Source organism: Sceloporus undulatus, chromosome 5, assembly GCF_019175285.1.
Source record: "Sceloporus undulatus isolate JIND9_A2432 ecotype Alabama chromosome 5, SceUnd_v1.1, whole genome shotgun sequence".
NCBI classification, from domain to species: Eukaryota; Metazoa; Chordata; class Lepidosauria; order Squamata; family Phrynosomatidae; genus Sceloporus; species Sceloporus undulatus.
This window is the reverse complement of record NC_056526.1, coordinates 15,080,586-15,102,699: the sequence shown is the minus strand read 5'-3', so window position 1 is coordinate 15,102,699 and position 22,114 is coordinate 15,080,586. Positions and strand designations below refer to the sequence as shown.

Here is a 22,114-nt window from a genome sequence, read left to right as displayed (position 1 = left end):
GGCAAACTACCTTTGCATTTTGAACTCAGTTTGCAGCAACTCAAGCAATCTGAGGACAAAGGTGGAAAATAGAGGAGGAGAGAGAAACTGGGCCTTTTAAAAAGAAGTTTAAAAAGTGGGACAACAGGGGATTAATTAGGGCTGCCCCTGCCAGATTAGGACAGTTGGAGGATATGATACAAATGATGGGGACAGGGACATGCTATGATGGTGCCGCCAGGGTTCGGGAGCATGCGGACACTCCACATTCCCAAGCCCTAAAATCGACCCCAGACTGCTGCTTTCAGGCAGTCTGTACCAGGCCAATGTTACTATTTTGGATTTCAAGTCTTACAATCTCTCAATCAAAGTGCCCACTGGCCATAGTGGCTGGGGACATCTAGGTGCTATTAATGCCCTCCAAAATTAATTTTGCCCACCTTTGTTGGCAATCAAGAAAAGTATAACAGTATACAATTAATGAGATGTAGGGAAGGAATCCTACCACTGACATTCATATTCCAGGTCTGGTTTATCTACTGGTTTTGAGCAAATACTCATTTTCTTTTAATATTTCAAACAACAGAAGCCACTTAGCACTGTCTGACCATCCCACATCCCAAAGAGATATACATACTTGGCATAGCCCCAAAGGTGACTTGGCCCTATTAGCTGGTCTTGTATCAGGTAGGTATTGTGTGACGATGATATGAAATAATCACACAGTGGGTAGCTCATATCTTGGTAAATAGCCTTGTTCTGTACTTTGAAGATGTTGCACTCTTCTGAAAGCATGTATCGTATGAAGCCTTCAAAGGTCATCTGCTTTTGTTTTTTTGCTAAAACAGAGAAATTTTTAAAAGGACTTATAACATTCTACATTTGAGATAAACCACTTTCTTTCTTTGGGGAGAGGGCTGTAATTAAAGACTTTTGAAATATTCCACTACAGATGTGTGTCACTAAATTCACTTTGAGTTTGGCCTATATTTGTCAACTGGACATATTTTGTTGACTAGACATCTCAAATGGAGAGCCAGTATGGCGTAGTGGTTTGTGTGTTGGACTATGACTCTGGAGACCAGAGTTTGATTCCCAGCTCGGCCATGAAACCCACTGTGTGACCTTGAGCAAATCACACACTCTCAGCCCCAGTGGAAAGCAGTGGCAAACCTCTGAACAAAACTTGCCACGAGAACCCCATGATAGATTTGCCTTAGGGTCACCATAAGTTGGAAATGACTTGAAGGCACACAACAACGAAGACATCCTCAAAGGTAAATATAATGTGCAACAGCTAAAAAACATACTTTAACCATATTGTGTCATGTGTTCATGGGATGTCCTAAAGCAGTGGTTTTCATTCTGGGGTTCCTCAGGACCTTGTTACTAGATTCCTCAAGTGACAAGGTCAGCAGTGGATAACCTCGCTTTTCCACCAGTGGTCAACATTCCTCTGCAATGTGGAGCCAAGTAGGCATATTGCAGTATGTTCTACAGGGGTGTAATTCTTCCTTAAGCTCCTTCTTGAAGGTAACAGTAAGTAATTTCAGGAAATTTTATTCTCTCACTGCAAAAAAAGTCTTCAAAAACAACACAATTTTTATAGGCTAGTTGCAGTTTGGGGTTAATTTTTCACAAAATTTGCATGTGATTGTTTCATGCAGAAAGCAGCATTTTCTATGCAAGAAACATTTTCAGTATGGAAAATAATGTTTCAATGCAGAATGCTTTCTGTGCAGAAAAATGCTTTTTTTCTGAGCAAAACCTAAACTACAAAGATTCCTGTCAGTCTAGGATTCTTCTCAACAGGATTTCTTCATAATTGAAAAACATGTTTTTGACCATTTAAAAAGATATTTTTGATTTTTTTTCCCATCCCTTGTGTTCTTGGATGGGATGGGATATTTGTTTGGAAGCTACAGTTAGATTACTGGACCAATTGCAGAGGATTAGCAAAGACTTTTGATTTTGTTTGTTTGATTGTATAAGAACAGGAACAACAATAAAATCTCTTGCCCCCACCATCTTACTGACTTATTTTTTGCTGAATTAAAATTGCATGTCTAGTACTGGCTATTCTGGGGGAGGGATTCTGGAAGTTACACTTCAGAAAAAACCAAGTTTCTAACCTCTATTATGAGAAAGTCCATACAGGCCTGACCTTGTGGCATATTGCCACAAACCAAATGTGACAAAATTTATACAGTAGAATATTTGAAAACCACTGCTATTGTAATGTAAAAATTTTGGGTCCCCACAAGATCATTTTTGTTGCTTTGACATTGTTCTGTTCTCCTTATCAGATTTCTCTCCCCATTTCTATTTAATTTCCAGCACACAAAAAGATTCTTTACTTATTAATATTTGGTCTTAGGCCTCCCTGATTCCCCCCTTAAAAGAATGCCACTATGAATGAGTGACATAATAGCAAGAACCTTACAATATAATTGTAAAGTTCTTTTATCTATCCGGATAATAACTCAACTGCTAGATATCATGCTAATCATTACAGTTGAGTTTCTTTTCTGTAAAATTCTCTATCCAAAATTTCAGTTTAGTCCACATTAATTTTTTTCCACACTTACTTTTAAGTGTCTCCATATTTCTGGCTCTTTCTTTTATGTTACTGGTGATATCTTGTTAAGTTCCAGTCTTTCCTTTATTTGACCTGTATCTACTGTTAATGGGGGAGTCTCCACCAATTATGATAATGTTACTTTAATTGTTGGGGAAATTAACTTTGCAAGAGGCTGGGTAACATTTAGGACCATTTGTACCTGTTTATACCAGTTCTACCTGAGGAGAACTCCAGGTTTGGGTTGAATTAAGAGAGTTTTGTTCAGAAAATATGCAAAGTGAAATCACACACATAAGACAGCAATTCACAAAGACACAGCATTCAGAGATAACTGAAATGGAAATACAGAGAGGTGATAATTGAGTTTTAGGGATTTAGGTGGGCGATAATTACCTGTCCAATGAGTAGACCTTGGAAAGCTAGAGTGGTTCAGACTGGTGACCTTAAGGTGACACAGAACATACAGAGTGTGCAGGTGTATAGCATCTGTGTGCCAGATGTGTGCATAGAGGCAAAGTTTCAGAACCAATGCTTATACCTAAAATATAGCCTCAAGTGGTGGGCTATTTTGTCAGGTAACAAAAACTGGATGTACCTTCCCAGGAATTGACAGTGGGATTCTGGACTTGTTGATGACCTTAATTTTAGTGTGACAAAAACAGTGATTGGATCAGGATATCCCCAAGATGGATGGACAGGGAGGTTGGGCTGAGAACACAACAAGGAGTAGGCAGAGAAACTGGCTTACTGCTTTGGGTGCAAGGAGATCCTTTGTCTCAAGTTGAAATAGGAAATGCAGATGACTTGGGGGAAGGAAGAAGCACTTAATACACTCAGCTGAATTTGATTGTCATTTTTACTTAGATGTGAACATGTCTCGGGACATGCTTCTTTTCTCTTGGTATCCTGACCCAGTGTTCCTGAAAGGTCACTGATCTCTCAAAAACATGATATGAAATATGAAAATATGGGACCCCAAAATACTGTGTGGGGTGTGCTAAAACTACCTGTTTCTAAACTATTTGGCACTTCTCCTTCCTTTATTGACATGTGTTCAGAATTTATTCTTTTGCATCCTGATTCCCATATAAATCTGATTAGGATTGACATGTACAGCTCTCTGAGACCAGAACTCCTTTTCAAAGAAAACCCATTTGTGTGATTCACAGAGACCACGACGAAAAACAAAAAGTGCTTTGAATCTTCCAAATCTTATTTTTTGTTTTCTCTCACCAGTCTCCACTTTTCTTATGATTTTCATGTTGGTGTCCTGACTTACATATATATTTTTCAATCATGTCAGAGGTAGCTGGTGAGGCAGGCGTATTTGCCCTCCCCTTCTGTTAATCATACATGCCCAAAAAGGTTTTCTACAGATAGCTGCTATTGACTTTGCTTGTTAAAAGCTAATTTACCGTAAATTGAACAAAACAGAATCTTACTTTTTTCCAGCTGACATTTGTATTGCATTGTTTTTTGTGGGGGTTTTTTGGCCTATGTGTTCTGGAAGAGTTATTCCTGATATTTCGCCAGCATCTGTGGCTGGCGTCTTCTCTGAAGATGCCATCCACAGATGCTGGCGAAACATCAGGAAAAAGTCTTCCAAAACATGGCCACATAGCCCAAAAAACCCACAAAAAACTATGGATGTCAGCCATGAAAGCCTTAAACGTCACATTTTATTGCATTGTTTACTGCAGCTACACAGCTGAACCGGACACTGAAAACCTGTTGTTTCTCCAGCTTTCCCTCACCATCTTCCTAAAGCTGATTTTGCTAAAAGCATCCAGCTAGAGAGAGAACGAGGAGGAAAGGGCTGGGAAGATGAAAAAGTATATTTTAAAAACTTCATCAGAAGTTCTGGTAACTGAAGTATGCATTTATTTATTTGTAACAGCCATAGTCCACATCCATAAATTCTGCTTAATTGGGACCAACTTTCAGGAGCCCGAGTGGCACAGTGGTTAAATGCCAGTACTACAGCCACTCACAGCCACAAGGTTGTGAGTACAATCCCAGACAGGGCTCCAGGGTCCACTCAGCCCTCCATCCTTTCGTAGATCAGTAAAATGAGTACAGTTGGCCCTTCTTATGCACGGATTTTTTATACACGGATTTAAGTATACACGGTTTGAAAATGTTCCAAAAAAGTATAAATTTACCTTGATTTTCCATTTTTATAAGGGACACCATTTTGCTATGTCATTATATGTAATGGGACTTGAGCATACACGGATTTTGTTATACACGGGGGATCTTGGAACCAAACCCCAGCGTATAACAAGAGTCCACTGTACTCAGCTTGTTGAGGGCAATTGGCTTACACATTGTAAACTGCTTAGAGAGTATTAATTCACTGATAAGTGGTATAGAAATGTATTTGCTATTCCAGTGCTGTAATTCCCATATAGGTCTGTATATATGGTGTATGCTAACATTCATAACCTTGCTACCTAAGTCTGAAGTGCCAAACATACTTTTAAGACCCACTGTACTCCATGTAAATACAACTTGGATTGGCAAGTTTACCTGTGTATATTTTCCTATATTACTTTTTGTTGCTTGCTTTTATTGTGAAGCTTCATCAGACTACTTTCTGTAAACCAAAATGTGTCCCTCCCATTTTAAATCTAAGTGTAATATTATTTCCATGATTTTCCATTACACCCCCAGCGGCAAATCCTTTCCTCATGCCTATTTAAGCTGCTTTAGAGAGAAACATGCTTCTCTGACCCTTTTGTAAAGAGCTTATAGTATATTTCTGGTGCTGTATAAGTACGCAGTAATAAAAAATACCATATGTCATATTAAACACTCAGCCATTCAAGACTGTTATCCAGGGTTCCACCCATTATACCTATTGTGATGATTTGTTTAATCTATACATATCGTTCAAGCACTGAGAAAGCAGAATTGTTTCTAATACTATTAGCCACTTGGAAAGCAATACCTAGAGCTTGGAAGGCACTCTAAGGTCTGGATATAAAAAGTTGATGTAGCTGTACCAAGGTGTATAAAATGAGACTTTTTTCCCTTCAGAGAGCATGTCTACTGATCCCTGTTATGTATCAAATAGAGCTCTCTTATGGATGGTGAGTGATGTTCAAGGAGTATACATGGGCGATATTCTTCTACAGTACATGTTGATAAAACCACAGTTTCTCTTATGAACTTGGCCATGTTTTGAGATCTGCTGAGAAGAATCTCCTCTTTGCCCTGCCACTCTAACCATAGTGGCATACCAGGAGTTGGTGTCACCCCGTGTGGGAGAGCAGTGGGAGGGCAAACTGTCTCAGTCCTGGAGGTCTGATTGGGCCCTGGTGTGGCTGCAACCACGCCAAAGCCCAAACAGAACCAAATGCCCCTCAAGCAGCCACCGCTACTGGAGTGGGCTGTGCCACGCCCCCAGAGGTCTGTTTGGAGTATGACATGGCTGCAGCCATGCAGAAGCCCAAACAGAGGGGACTGTCATGGGTTCTGGACAAGCAAGAAATGGATGCAACATCCTTTCTCCTCACAGTGCAGCCATGCTGGGTGTACCACCCCACAGTGTGATCGCATCCCCCACACACCCCTAATGATACCACTGCCTCACCACACCCTGCTGGGAACACAGGAGAGGGCCTTCTCAGTGGCTGACCCAAGGCTATAGAATACCATTCCCAGAGAGGTATCTACTTTCTTGCCATACATAGTTGAAAACATTTATGTTTTGACAGGGCTTTTTGAAGACTAATTTCACTTCACTTGGCTCCCCTTTTAACCTGTCCAGCCTCTGTCTCTTTTAATGGTTTTAACAACTGGTTCTGGAGAACTGGTGCAAACCAGATGAATGAAACCATTGCATATGGGGAGATACAGTCCACCAGATAGCCTAGACCTATCTCATAAAGGGCTTTATAGGTCATGATCAGCATTTTTAATTGCATCTAGAAATAACTCAGCAACCAGTGGAGTTAGTGGTTGCAAGATCCCTGTAACTAGCCCTAGTTAGCACTCTTAACCAGGATGGAAATTACCATTATTTATGAATAGTGTAAATTGAGGATATTCAATATATGAGAGTGAAAGAGAATATTAGTAATGAGTATATAAAGAGTAATCAGACTTTTAAATTGAAAACTTAAAGGCAGAAATACAGAATGAATAAAAAAGAATGGTGCAAAAGTAAAGCTATTCCTATTTGGTTTTGCACCATTCTCATTGAATTAGCTGGTATAATCAGTGCTAAAAATTCCTGGGCTGTGCCAGTTGTTCAGTATACAGTGGTGCCTCGGGTTACGAAATTAATTCGTTCCGCGGCCGCTTTCGTAACCCGAAAAGCCTTCGTAAGCCGAAATGCCATAGGCGCTAATGGGGAAAAGCTGCGATTTCGTGCGAAAAAGCCGAAAAAAGCACCAAAAAATTTTTCGTAACCCGAAAAAACATTCGTAACCCGGAACAATTATTTCCTATGGGATTTTTTCGTATCCCGGAAATTTCGTAACCTGGGTATTTCGTATCCCGGGGTACCACTGTACTACTGGAACTGTTGGTTGGACTAAAGCAAAACTTGATGCACTAGAAAGAAAGGGGGGAGGACCAGAACATTATGACAGCAAACCATGCTTTACATCTCTAAAGTGATATTGATTGGCTGTATCAACCACATAATATTGGTGGCCAGGGATTATTACAAGTGAAACTAACTGTGGAAGAAAATAAATATGAGAAAATATATCAAAGAATGCAAAGATAAAATGCCAATAAATGTACACAAAGAGAATCTACTGAACACCAGATGCATAAAATGCCTGTATGACTATGAAAATTATGAAAAATCACCTGGTAAAATAAACCATGACATAGTCAGTCCACTAAAAGCACAGAAGGAAAAACTGAAAAGGGGAACATCTAGACATCGTTACAGAATTGAAAAGAAAATGGGGAGGGGAGTTGAAAAAATGAAAAGAGAAATTGAAGGATTTGTATTTGAGGCTCAAAAATAGGCTCTTTGGACAAATAACATTAAGACAAATATTGAAAAAATAACTTAGGGTAGTGTCACCAATGCAAAAAATTTTTTTTAAATCATACCACAAGTTCATGCAACAAGATCACACAAACTGAATAAAAGAAATGCCATGGTAAAGTTGTTGCAATTATATCTTGGAATGTATACAAAAAGTATAATTTATCATCTGCAAAGAACTGGTGGAAACATAAGCCTGAAAAAATGTTGAAAGGGGAAAAGTAAAAATGTTATGGAACTTTAAAATTCAAGGGTATTTTAAAAATTAGAACATAACTGTGGTTGAGAAAAAGAAAGTTTAAATAATAGATGCGAAAATCCCTGGGATAGCAGAACTGAGGACAAAGAGTGGGAAAAGATAATGAAATATTAAAACCCACAAATGGAGATTCAGTGCCTTTGGGAAAACAACTGTGGCTCTAGCAATTATAGATACTCTTGTAGCAATTCCAAACAGAGAGACAAAACATCTGAATGAAATCTCGATAGATCACAATAGCACAATAACACTACCTGGAATTCCTAACTTCTTGGATAGAATCCAAATCACTGATGGCCCAAAATTCCAGTGAGAGGCTAGGGTTTAATTCCCAGCTTGGCCATGAAACCCACTGGGTAACCATGGGCAAAATACACATTTTCAGCCTCAGAGGATGGCAATGGCAAACCTCCTCTGAACAAATCTTGCCAAGAAAACCCCAGGAGAGGTTTGCCTCAGGGTTGCCATAAGTTGTAAATGACTTGACAGCAACCAACAACAACAACAAACATCTGGTAGATTTAATCAGGGAGGCCATAGGCCTGAGCAAGCAGGCAACTCACAGAAATTATCCCGCCTGTGGCCATAATGGGCAAAAGATTCAACAAAGTAACATTTCCATGATCTGGAATTTCATCCACCTTCCTGTTTCTCACCAGCGTTAGACTCTTACCATTCTCTAGTCTACAGTTGATAGGAGGTGCAGTTCAAAATGTTATGAAGGACTCAAGATTCCCTTCTCTTGGGACTTCATAAAAAAAAACTTCAGTCTTGCTGAATTCATGTTATTTGAATGAACAGAAACATACTGGATTGGGTTGTTTGTTTTTTCTCATCCTACATCTCTTGAACAGTGTGAGGAGGGCCATTGATGGTCCTGCATACTCTCTTCCATGTTTGCCCTTAACCCAGGCTTCTTGTGCTATTCAGCGTGCCTTTCTTTTCTTCCACCCACCCCCCCCCAATTTATAATGTAATGTGATTTAGAGGAAGAGAAAGGAAGGAAGGAAAAAAACAAAGAAAAAAGTGTGTGGGGGGGGGGAGAAAGAAAGCAGGTTGCTTGGGAATGGACTGCTCAGTTTCAGGACTGCCACCAAATGTCACATCACAACTGTAGAATAATGGGGTGGCAGTGTGATTGGCCAGTTATTGGCAAGTTTTCCCATCAATGAAAAAAATGTCCTCTAACAACACTTCAGAGGCATAGAAGCCATAGCTTGGGGGTTACGTTGTGCAATAGGTCCTGCCAAAGGCATTATTCTCTTGCTACAATTGTGGTTTAAAACCCACATGCAATGAAGTCCTTGGTCTATATGGACCTTGAAGGCAGAAGGGACCACATTTCATATGTCTACTGGTAAAACAGTGGTTTCCAGTTATAGAGGATGTGGGAGTGGAGACGAGAGCATGATTTTACCACCACCCACCCACCCGTATCTGTAGCCAGGTCTATGCATAAGCAACTGAAACAATTCCATATTTTCCTAGTAATCCTCACTCACTTCTCTTGCTTTATTCTGTAAACTGTGTGGAGCATGGATCTGGCCTCTCATTCTCTTAAAGTGCAATGTACACTGATGGAAGGAGGGAGGGAAAAGAAGAGAAAAATGGAAAGGGGTGGAAGAAAGAGAAGACATTGTTATTGAAGGACAATTTCAAGTTTGCTCAGCATGGAAGATAATAAAAGTTGCACCGCTTTTATGACAAGCAGTAGTAAACACTATGGCCCTTTATTACCCTACATGCTGAGAAATCTTGAAAACATCAGTGCAGCTCACCAGAAGGTATCCAATATTACAAAGGCCCAAAAGATATTCTTTTAAAGGAAAGAAAAAAGACTATCCAAGTCAGTCTCATTAGGCTTTTTGAACATTTAAGGTCAGCAACCTATGAATTCCACATAGGCTTCTTTGCACTTTAGAGACATTCTTATCCTTTGGTGTGTTGCAGTTATCCAGCTGATCTAGAGACAGGAGAAATAACTACCTTTTTAATATAAGGTGAAAAGTAGCTGTCTCTTAAACCCTGAGGTAATAATGATTCTGACCTCTGAACCTGCACTATCACTCATGCAACCTTCCTGCACATGGATGATTCTTATTGCTAAAAAGAAACAGTTAATATTGTGCTAGTATGATATAGATGGGACATTACACCAAATACTTCTGCTTCCCTTTTTAGGAACGTTATTGTTTTTCCCTTTATTAAATTAGATCAGTAATATTACCAGCCAGTCATATTGGTAAATAACATTCCTTCCCTACCTGCTTTAGAGGAGGAGAACATAATCGTGCACTTGAACTTTTAATGTTTTTAATGTTTTTTATACTATTATAGACCTTACATATTTTGACAGAAACATCAAATGTGCCAAGTGAACAAAGTTTTAAGCTCAGAGTCTGTGATGGTGTACAAGCCTCTTACAGCCCAATTCTACATTTAGTGGAAATTATTCCCTGTAAATAGGCATACAATTGAAACCTAAGGAAACTCCAACATATACTCAATTTACCATAAACTTTGTTATATTCAGTGAGATTAATTGCTGAATAAAACTACTAAGGATAGTGCTGTACGCGATTTCTGGAAATAGCCCCTGTTGAACATCATAGGATGGGTTTCAAAGTAATTACTGTATATATTCATGTGTTAGTCTAGAAATTTTGGTCAAAAAATTTGACCCCAAAAATCTAAGTCAACTTATCCATGGGTCAATATAAGTACTATACTTTAACTCTTATTTTAAAAAGGAACCATCCCCGGTGAAAGGCAAGAGGGTAATCTGTCCTGGAAGCATTGACTCTCTAGTTTCTCATCCATCCAGCATTTAGGGTGAACACAAAAGTTGTGCCTATTAGAATTTTGTAAGTTCTTTGGCATAGTTTTCCTTTGTTTCATCCTTTAGCTCTTGGTTATTCAACAAATAGTGTAAAAGCTCCATCTCATCCTTTAGCTCCTTTGTTACATGCCTCTAAGTTTTGCCGTGGATTTATCCATGGGTCATATCCAAATCCATAAATGTTGGCCTCAAAACCTGCTCTTGACTTATACATAAGCTTAACATATAGTCAAGTATATACAATATGTTTAGGATTGTGCTGTCAATCTTATTTTAGGCTGCAGTCCAATACCTCTGGACTGGACAGTCCAAACCCTCTGGAATATAGGGCTGGTACACTCTGGCAACAAAACGTCGGCCCTCTTTGCTACGCAGCATTGCCACAGCAACCAAACCATGGGACAAAGCTGCACAGCAAAAAAGAATTCGCCTAGAGTGGCTTCTTTTTTGTGCCATCCTAAGGGCTGCAATGCAGCCCTATGATGCCGCTTCCTGTAAGAGACGTGTGGGCACTCAGATGCCCACACGTCATCTACATGCCTGTGTGGGCAGTGCCACTCAATAATGCCACCACCTGCACAACATAGGGCTCAGGAACCTGTAGTTGGTGTGCACTCCCAAGCCCTACTATCACCGCCAGGACACCACAGTGTGTCCCACGCCATAGTAAGACTTACATTATGGCAGCCAGACTGATCACAGGAACTTCTAGGAATGACCATATAACACCGGTCTTGAAGTCCCTGCACTGGCTGCCTATTAGTTTCCGGGCAAAGTTAGTGATTGGTGATTACCTTTAAAGCCCTACATGACTTGGGCCCCCAGAGTACTTGAGGGAACGCATTCTTCCCTATTGTCCGCCCCGCACACTAAGGTCCTCCGGAAGAAATCTACTACAGCCAAAAAAATCAAGGTTAACATCAGTTTCCCAGAGGGCCTTCTCTACTACTGCTCCTAAACTATGGAATGACCTGTCGGAGGAGATCCGTCACATTTCCACTCTGACAGCTTTTAAGAAAGCACTCAAGACGGATCTCTTCCGGCAGGTCTTTCCAACTTAGTTACCCTCCCCAGATACAGAGATATTGTCCCCTCATTTGTCTATTCTTCCACCCCTATGTTTCTGCCTTTTTAAAAATGCTTTTAATGTTTTTAATGTTTTTTATACTATTATTGTTTAATTCTGTTTTAGTACTGGGTATGGGGGACAGTAGGTCTAGGGTTTGATTTTTAACTCTTTGTAATTGATGTATTTTATTGTTGTAACCCACCCGGATTCTTCATGATTGGGCGGGCTATAAATAAATCTTTATTATTATATTATTATTATAGACTAAACATGGTATATTGGGTGAATATGTCTGACAGGAATCAGCATTCTATTGAAATGGGACTGCTGTTTGGGGGCAGGGGAGCTAATAACATCTATTTTCTTGCAAATGACTATATGTATTTAATAGTATTTAATACTTACATAGAGTCAGTCCTCTATATCCAGATTCTTTATCCATGAAATCAAGCATCCACAGAGTGAAAATGTTTAAATATATATATAAAGTCCAAAAAAGCAAACCTTGATTTGTATAAGGGGCACCATTTTACTATGTCATTGTATATAATGGGACTTGAGCATCCATGGATTTTGGTATCCTTGGGGGTCCTGGAACCAAGTGGATACCAAGGGCCTACTGTATCCAGAAAGCTAGTATGGTGTAATGGTTTGAGAGGCAGACTATGACTCTGGAGAACAAGATTCAGTTCCCTGCTCAACCAAGGAAACCCTGACCTTGGGTGTGGCAGACACACTCTGCCCCAGAAAACCCCATGATAGGTCCCTCTTAGGGTTGCCATAAATTAGAAACCACTTGAAGGCACAAAACATTATGTATCCAGTGTTATACACTGATGAAAAATTCATTACTGCTAACTATTAGACATCAGATCCCCTGAGCAGTAAAGGTGAGTATAAAACAATCCAACACAGGCTGAGTCCCTATTCCCTTCTCTCTGTTTTTGACCCACTAGGAGCACACCCAGCTTGTCTGGATTAGGCATCAATTTGTTCATCTTCATCCAGTCCAGTTAGTTGCAGACTGCAGTTACAGACCAGTGAGTAACATCAAGTGTAATTGCAATATACTCCATAATCATTGGGAGAGTATTTATTTTAGCAGCTGTACATCATCTGTACACTGTGATTGCTGCCTGCTACCTGGAGCACTACCCAAAGTGTAAATGCAAGGGAGGAAAAATAGCAATCCTCTAAGTTATAGGATGCAATGTATAACTCTAAAATTTCTGGTGTAACTCTAAACTTGGCAATAGCCCATTACAAACGGGCACCCTAGTACACGACGAGCGCATACTAGGGTTAGAAAGGGGCGTCCTTTCCAGATGTCCCCAACCCTAATACGCGCTCTGCACATAGAAAATGGCGGCGCCCTATACAAACGGGGGGCAACACACAGCGCATATGACGCTGCGAGTGCGCCATTGGCGCCTAGTGGCGTCATAGCCGCAACCGAATGAGAAGCGCCATTTTGGCGCTTCTTTTTAACTGTTCCAGGAAGCCTCGCAGTTTGGCCGCTGGGGCTTCTCGGCGCAGCTAATGACGGCGCAGGCAGAGCACCGCTTTTCGGCACTCTGTAACGTGCCTTTAAACACTTTGTATTAGGTGGTCTGAGCCCCCACAATATACTAGTGGTGTCACTACGACTGGAGACCAAGGTTTGATTCCTTGCTTGGCCATGGAAACCTTGGGTGAGTCATACACCCTCAGCCCTAGAAAACCCTGTGATAGGTTTGCCTTTGGGTCACTGTAAGTCAAAAAATGACTTCAAGACACATAAGAACAACAATAAGGTTAACTAATTTTAGGATATATGTCTCAAATAACATTGAGCTATGAAAGTAGCAAGTACTTGGCCTTTGGTTTTGTTTTGTTTTAACTGACTGGATTGTGGTGGTATAATATTTAATTTGTACAGAAAGCTGCTCATTTGAGTAGCAGACAGTTTGTGAATTGAAAGCTGGAAAGCTGGTCACTAAGCCAGTGGGGACTACAGCTCTGGAGACCAGGGCTTGAATCCCTGATTCAGTCTAAAATCCCAGAATGACCCTAGTCAGGTCACATCCTCTCAGCCTCAGATGATAGCAATGGCAAGCCCCTTCTGGAGAAACCTCCCAAGAAAACGGCTATAATTGGTTTGCCTTAGGGCCACCACAAGTCACAAATAACTTGAAGGCACACAACAACAACAACAGCAACAGCAACAACAACACTAAAGTATAGTCAGAGCTAACTATGTGAGAAAACAGATTTTATCACAAGCCATCTGGTTGCAAAGCTGTTCCTGTGACAATCTATAGTACATCTGAAATTTACCTCTCACATCCCAAACTAACAACTTTGCTCAGTGTTAAGACAACAAAACAACATAGAGAGGATTGGAACTGTTTTATCCCTTTGGGAAGGGAAATGTGAGAAAATTGCAAGAATACGTTTCAAATAATAAATTGCACTGTAGGTATAAGAAATAAATTCAAATAAGACTAGGTGAAGTAAGATATATTAACAATGATTTGATGATGTAGATTACCAGATCACTTATCATAAGATAATGGAAAGGGGCAGAGGTATTGAATTGAAGATAGTAAAGAAATAAGTTTACAGAAGAACCAAAGAAGATTAAAGGAACAACCTATTTTTGATGGAAAAGGAGAGTCATTAGTTTATATTCTATGTGGTATATGTACAAATGTGTTTTCCCCTTTTTTCTGGTTATAATGGATGTTGTGTTTTGAATATTTGGTATTTGCTTTTTAAAAACATTTTATGTAGTAATAAAACTATTGTTAAAAAAAGAAAGTCAAGTCTCACATCCCAGTGTTATCACAATGGTCGGAAACCAAACACTTACAGCAATCTGGGCCACAGTTTGAAAATCATGTTGTCCTTCAGTTTTCTTTCCTACTTTGCCTTACTCTTTTCTTTCATGTTAGCTCTTGAATTGAGAAACCATGACTGAGCATGGAGATCTCTAATATAACACTCAGTGTAACAAGAAAAACTGGGCAGAGAAAACAGGGTAGCAATAATTTAAAAACATAAAGACAGAATTTAAAAGCAACCACCACCACCACCACCACCACCAGGCCCATTATAACAGAAAGAAATAAAGAAATCTGCTAATTTAGAAGAGAATAGAAATAAAACATAATTAAGATATTTTGTACACTGTAACTTGTGTAAGGAACAGGATAATTCAGAATGAAATAGGCACAACCTTTTAGTTACTAAATGATATTACAAAAACCTACAAAAAAGTATAGGGGATTCAGTGAGTTCAAGTCACAAAGTTCAGGGTGTCCATATTCAAAATAATGTTATTTGATGGTGATTTTAATTGATATCTATATATTTATATGTCACATGAAAAACCACATGGCATACCCTTTTAAAAGCAAAGACAACTGTGCTTTCCCATTATAAAAATCCCAGAATCCATATTAGGATAGTATCTTTATTAGACTAAAGCAAATGTCATAAAATAGTGGCCTATAATTCTCCAAAGCTCAAAGTCAAAGATACTCCATCCCAATTCTAATTATAGTGGGCTTCAGAGAAATACACCATGTTCTTACTACTCTTGAACAGTTTTGAGTTAAAGTAGTCCTGGAAGGTAGTGACGCTGTGCATGTGCTAAACCACAAGGCGGATAGAGTGTTTATTAGTGGTGCTGATGTATGATTAGTTTAAAAATGGAATTTCATGTCTCAAATTGGGAATGAGGAATAAGGCTTTTTTTAAAAAAAGGAAAGGTTTTCTCAGAGAAGCACTCAGTGCAATATTTCTTAGGGCTGTTTTGCAAAAATAAACATGGCCACCATTTCTCAAAGTTTTTTGTGGGTTTTTTGGGCTATGTGTCCATGTTCTAGAAGAGTTTCTTCCTGACATTTTGTCAGCCTTCTCTGAAGATGCCAGCCACAGATGCTGGCAAAACATCAGGAAGAAACTCTTCTCGAACAGGGACACATAGCCCAAAAAACCCACAAAAAACTATGGATGCCAGCCATGAAAGCCTTCGATTTCTCAAAGTGCTGAAAAAACACAAATGTCATTCAAATGAATGAGGCTGCTACAAAAAAGTTATTGTTTATGGGAATATCAGAGCATTAAAACATTCTATCTTCATGTACAGTATGTTTTTTAAACAATAAGAATACCTGATTACACTTTAACTAAACATCAGGATGAAAATGATGATCATTACTACATTTAACATACCCTTTCTTAGTTAAGACCTAAATTGTACTTCATACAGGATAACAATGATACTCATTTTAATATACAGTACAATCCTCTACATGTTCACTCAGTGTTAAATCCCACTGAGTTCAACAGACTGGGATTAACAACTGCTGTTAATCAACATGTAGGTGCTTTGTCCTATTGCTTACAATGTTGTATAAATTCATTACTCCAGACAGTAACATTACAGTCAGCATTCAGCAGTTTTATACAGAAAAACAGTCCAAATAAGATTGCCATCATTTATTATTATTTGAAACATACATGGTTGCATTTGTTATCTATGTTGAACATTTACTTACATGATCCATACAAATTATTATTTGGCTACACATTAGTTGTTTATACAATTTATAATTCATTTTCTGTATCATAATAGTGATAATATAATGTAAGCACAAACCAACAAATCCACATCTTAATACATTCAAAGAGAGAGCACATTTCCATCTTATCCAGTACAAATTGCAATAATCTTTCAACAAAGAAATATAAAATGTCTTTTCTTATTTATTTCTGTAGGCAGTGCATTCCTTTAATGTTAATAATAATAATTTGACAAACGCACACAATTTGATTTTATACAGACATGCAGAGTAAATGCTACAAAGCAGGTGCTGCTTCAAAATTACAAAAATGTTTTACAATCTTTACATAGAGTAGCCACAACCCATAGAATCAAAGGCATAACAAGTAGTGCTCATGAAGTCCGCACCAGTTTCATTTATGATGTAACCAATACAAAACAGCACAGGCCACTTAACTGGAGGTGAGAAGGTTCTACAAGCCCAGCAACTGCTGCCCATTTTCCTCCCACCATAGGAGACCGACTGCAGAATAATAAAGTTATCACTGCAATGCATTTTTATTATAGTGCTGATATTCTATTAGATGTGTTTACATGATAACAAGACATACAAATCTGGATACAGAACGCAAGGCATTTTTTTTAAAAAAAAATACTTCTTTCCTTTCATCCTCGCTAGATCAAGTTGCTAACCAACTGCATATTTAGAAATTGAGAAAATTTATACAGTCAGCTCTCCATATCCACAGATTATTTATCCATGAATTCTATCTTGCAGGATATATATTATATATATATATATATATGAATTCCAGAAAGCAAACCTTGATTTTGCCATTTATATAAGGGACCCCATTTTACTATGTCATTCTATTTAACAGGACTTGAGCACCTACAGATTTTGACGCTTGAACCAAATTCCACTAGATACTAAGGGATCACTGTAATTGTGTTTTACACAGTATAGCATTTTTCTTTCAAATACCCATTATATTACCACAACCTATAGATTCAGAACTATTCACAATTCATTACTCATTATTTTGATGAAAATACAAAGCCATGGTACCAAATTAAATTACTTATACTCTTAAAGCATCAGTGTACCTTCTTCAATGGGTTCGTATCTATTAATGAGAGAAATAGCTCTTCGGTCATCAGCATTAAGTTCAAACTGTTCCTTTCTCAGAAAGTCAGCGAGATTTGCTGCTGTCAGAACTTTTTTGTTTGGTGCGTAGCTGCTGAAGAGTTCGTTAAGTTCAGGCCTGTGCAAAATCGTTCGGTAAATTGCCCTAAAATCTTCCATGGTGATGAGTCCCGACTTCTGTTTGTCATTTTTCTAGATGGAAAGAAAGAATTTGCAATGAGTCTAGATAAAGGCTGTATGATCATTTATAGTAACACTTCAACAGAGCTCCTCAGCAGCATAGCTTTCATTAAGAAATAAATTGCAAGCTGTTGTGACTGTGAGGTGCATGCCCTGTTTGCAACTTTATTTGTTGCAGTGTTTGACAAGTCAGATCTCTTTGTTGTGGAGCAGGATTTACTTGTTTCCAGTTATGGAGGCTCCCCTTAAGGGCCCTTGAGGTGGTGCCACAATTCACATTCCCAGATAGTGTTGGGAAACCACACAGAAATTCCTGAAAAGGCAAGGGGACCAGATGTTCCCCTCTTTTCCAGGACATGTCCTACATTTCAACCTTCTGTCTAGGAGGAATTCCAAAATGTCCCCCATTTGGAGCATGACTAAGAAGCACAATGCAAATGTTGAAAGGGGTTTCCCCACCTCCCTTAATTTCAGCACAACGGATCAATGAGAGGAATAATTTCACAGGAGATTCTGTCAAGTGTTTGTCGCTGGTAAAGTACAATTTTAAGCATTTGTCTTTCTCAGAGTTCTATAAGTATCTTGCAAGCCAACCGGGCGTTTTAATGAAGATGAGTTCATCAGAAAATTCAGCTTACATAATAAAATATACAAAATATAGCTGTACATAAACAATATGAAATGAATTTATATTTATATTAGGGTTTTTAGCTTTCATATGTTGTAATGTCCTGCATTTTTCTTGAATGTCCTACATTTAGAGGCCCCTTGTCCTCCGTTGTGGTAATCACATCTGGTCACCCTGTAAGAAGGGAAAACTAGACAGTAAAATGGTTGGCAAATGGGTCAGTCAATGATTTGGATCTGTGTCCCATGTGAAGGCAAAATTCCTATGATCAAAAATTAAAGTTATGGCATCTGGAACCCATAAATGTGTGTTTTGTATTTTTGTCTTCCTCTTTTTTGCTTATGCATTTTTGCTCTGAGGGACAAGCCTCCACACTGAAAGAAATGAAAAGGATTATTCCAGAGGCCCTATATATTTGATATGCAATATATTTTATCTTGATTTCAAATTCTACTCCATCTTTAGTAGGAATAAAAGTACTTTTTCCCTCACCTTAAACACTTTTTTCACATGAACGTAGTCGTAGCTGACTTCCATCTTATTGAACAGTTTCAAGGTCTTATCTATGTTAATCTTGCCATCCCTAAATTCATCAAAGATGATATCCATGAACCACGTAAAGAAAAGCAAATTAAGGAAACTCTCAAGGCAGCGTGGCAGTTTTCTTCATTCAAAAAGTATTGGGCATAAAAGGTGATCTAATGACTGAAGGTGTTGTTTTTTTCATCGCAGCCATATTGTTTTGAAATCTTGTTAGAAACAAAAGTCTCTCTGTGGCTGCATCTGCACTGCAGAAATAACCCAGTTTGACCCCACTTTAACTGCTCTGGCTCAGTGCTATGGAATTCTGGGAACGGTAGTTCTGTGAGATATTTAGCCTTCTCTGTTGGACAGCTCTGGTGCCACAACAAACTACAATTCCCAGAATCCGACAGCATTGAGCCATAGCAGTTAAAGTAGCGTCAAACTGGATTGTTTTTGCAGATGCAGCCCATAGAGACAGTGCAAAAGAAATTATTTTTTCACATGGAGAAATGAGTGCTGTTTTATTATTTTTTCTCCCAGTATGATCATTTCTAGATGCAATAGCAGTTGTCCTGCATTTAAACAAAATTGGAAGTACACTAGAAGAACTGTTCCCTGGACTGAAAAGGGCACATTTCTTTAGATTTGGATAATTTCCTTTTTTTGCAAAAGAAGGAAAATTGCCATGGAAGCAAGGTGATGACAGAAACTGATAGGGTTCTTCATTTCATTTTGCCTTTTTGCTCCTTATATACCTACATAAGCTTTTCTAATTATCACAGACAGAATTAAGTTGTGTTCTTCGGGTCCAAGATGGAGGGGAGGCAGAAATGATGATGGGCAGCTACATTTTAACAATGGCCTTCCTTTCTGTTGTTGTTGTTGTTGTTGTGTGCCTTCAAATCCTTTCCAACTTATGGTGATCCTAACGCGAACCTATCATGGGGTTTTCTTGGCAAGATTTGTTCAGAGGTTTGCCATTGCCTTCTCCTGGGGCTGAGAGAGTGTGACTTGCCCAAGTTCACCCAGTGGGTTTCATGGCTGAGTTGGGAATCGAACCCTGGGCTCCAGAGTTATATCCAACATTCAAATTACTATGATACACTGGCACATGGCCAAATAAACTGCCAATCTCCTTCAGTGGTGGTGATGGGGGGGGATGAGTCCCATTCTCTAAGCTTTAAACCCAAAGTATGTTTTTTTTAGGGGGTGAGAGGTAAGCTTACTTCTACCCCTCAAAGGGCTACTTCTAACCGGCTACCTCTAAGGTTACCTGTTAAAAATAAAGACTGCTTCTACACAGCAGGAATAATCCATTTTTCATACTACTTTAACTGCCATGGCTCAATATTATGGGATCCTGCGAATTATACTTTGTTGTGGCAACAGAGCTCTCTGACTGAGAAAGCTAAAGCTCCCACTATACCACTGAGCCATGGCAGTTAAATAGGCATCAAACTGGATTATTTCTGCAGTGTGGATGCAGCCCAATGGGACTTTTACACTGATTGATTTTTGTTTTTTAAAATGAAGAATTGCATTTTGCTCTTGATACACCTCTAGGACACACAGGAAGCAAGAGACCATTCTTGGGTGTGGATACTGATGCCCAGGGAGCCAGGTTGGCATAGTGGTTTGAGTACTGGACTCTGGAGAGTAGGGTTCGAATCCTGGCTCAGCCACGTAAACTCATTGGGTAGGTCACACACTCTCAGCCTCTCAGAGCAATGGCAATGGCAATGGCCTTCTGAAGAAACCTTGCTGAGAAAACCCCATGAAATGACTTGAAGGCCCACAACAACAGTGATGCTCATCCTCCTGTCCAGGATTTGAATCTGTTGAGGAAATGCCACCCCTTCTCCTCCTGCAACCCATTGAAAAAGGGGCCTTTTGGGCAGGGATGGGAATGGGTTGCGGAGGGGGGGGGGGGGGTCATGCCACTGTTTTTTAAGTGTTTGGGGGGGGGGGGGGGGGGGGATTGTGGGCTCCATTTTTAACAGGTGTTTTTCCCCCCAAGGAATGGGAGGTGGCTGGGGATCATGAAACCCATTTTTAACAAGGTCTTTTGGCCAGGGATGGGGGGGGGGCAAACCGCTATTTTTACCAGGATCTTTTAGGAAGGGATGGGGGTGAGTTGGGGGGGTCAAACCCCTTTTATAAACTTTTAGCCCGGATGGGGGTGGGTTGGATCATGCAACCATTTTTAGCAGGATGCTTGGGCAGGGATGGAGTGGGCGGTGGGGTCATCATGTAACCTTTGTAGCTGGGTCTTTTTTTTTTTTTTTTTTTTTTTGGCAGGGATGGGGCTTCATGTCTAAGCCATTTTTATGAGGGTCCTTGGGCATGGATGGGGGTGGGATCAGAAGAGGATGCTTTGGGCAGGGACGAGGGTGGGTTGGAGGGTCTTTTGGGCAGGGATGCATGAAAGGGGTGTGTGGGTATAGATCCCCCCTTCCTTTGGGGGAAAGGATATTTATTCTCCATCTTGCCCTGGTGGTCTCCTCCGCGTGTTCCTCACTGCGATGGTCTCAGCAGCTCCCACAGCGGCATAGCCCCCCGGCCCTCCCGGCCCCCAGCTTCCCTCCCTCCCTCCCTCCCTCCCCTGCCCTCCGATGCGCCCGCCCTCCCCAAGGTCCGCGGGGCGAGAGGCCAGGGCCTCCCAGGGCCTTCCCGCCGGTGGCGCCCCGGGACTGGGGTCTCCCTGACGTCACAATCGCCCCTGGGGCGGGGACTCCCCTCTGGACCAACAGAGAGCCCCTGCATCCCGGCTGACGTCACAGAGCACCTGGTTGCCCCAGCAACCCTTCCCCTTCTTCCCACGCATCATCTCCGGCTCCAGCCAGGGCCTCAAACATCAATGCATGCTTGAAATTATTTGTATTGCATACACACACACACACACACACATACATATATATTATATATTAATAAATATATATTCCTGTTGCCCTGACTTCGGTCTCTAATGTGTTTTAAATATTGGTTTTCATGACTGTATGGTATCTTAGTTATTTTAATTATTATTATGTTGATATTATTTGTTGAAGAAGAGGGAGGGAGGGAGGGAGGGAGGGAGGGGATGTAGAGGTTTATTTTGTATTGCATTATATGTATGACCATGGCTATGAGCTGCCTAGCTCCAGATGGAAGGGTGGGGTAATAATGTATGTATGTGTGTGTGTGTGTGTGTGTGTGTATACAGTATATATATATATAGTGTGTGTGTGTGTGTGTGTGTGTGTATAAAATGTATTTATTAATATATAAACATTTTTATTTATTTATTTATTTATTTACAAAAAATGACATCTGGTACCTAAACAAAGGATGATTGATGCACAGGCTTC

General features: G+C 39.9%; 1 protein-coding gene across 1 annotated transcript in view; it reads right to left on the bottom strand.

Moving 5' to 3' along the window:
* LOC121931569 (1-phosphatidylinositol 4,5-bisphosphate phosphodiesterase zeta-1-like) overlaps window positions 1–21,359 on the bottom strand; it is a 51,438-nt gene extending 30,079 nt beyond the window's left edge. The window contains exons 1-4 of the mRNA XM_042469474.1: window positions 21,241–21,359; window positions 18,735–18,858; window positions 17,395–17,626; window positions 617–818 (exon numbers count right to left, since the gene is read on the bottom strand). Of these exons, the coding sequence (XP_042325408.1) occupies window positions 617–818; window positions 17,395–17,626; window positions 18,735–18,858; window positions 21,241–21,251 (569 nt within the window). The 5' untranslated portion in view covers window positions 21,252–21,359. The remainder of the gene's footprint in view (window positions 1–616; window positions 819–17,394; window positions 17,627–18,734; window positions 18,859–21,240) is intronic.
* Between the last annotated feature and the right edge of the window lie 755 nt (window positions 21,360–22,114).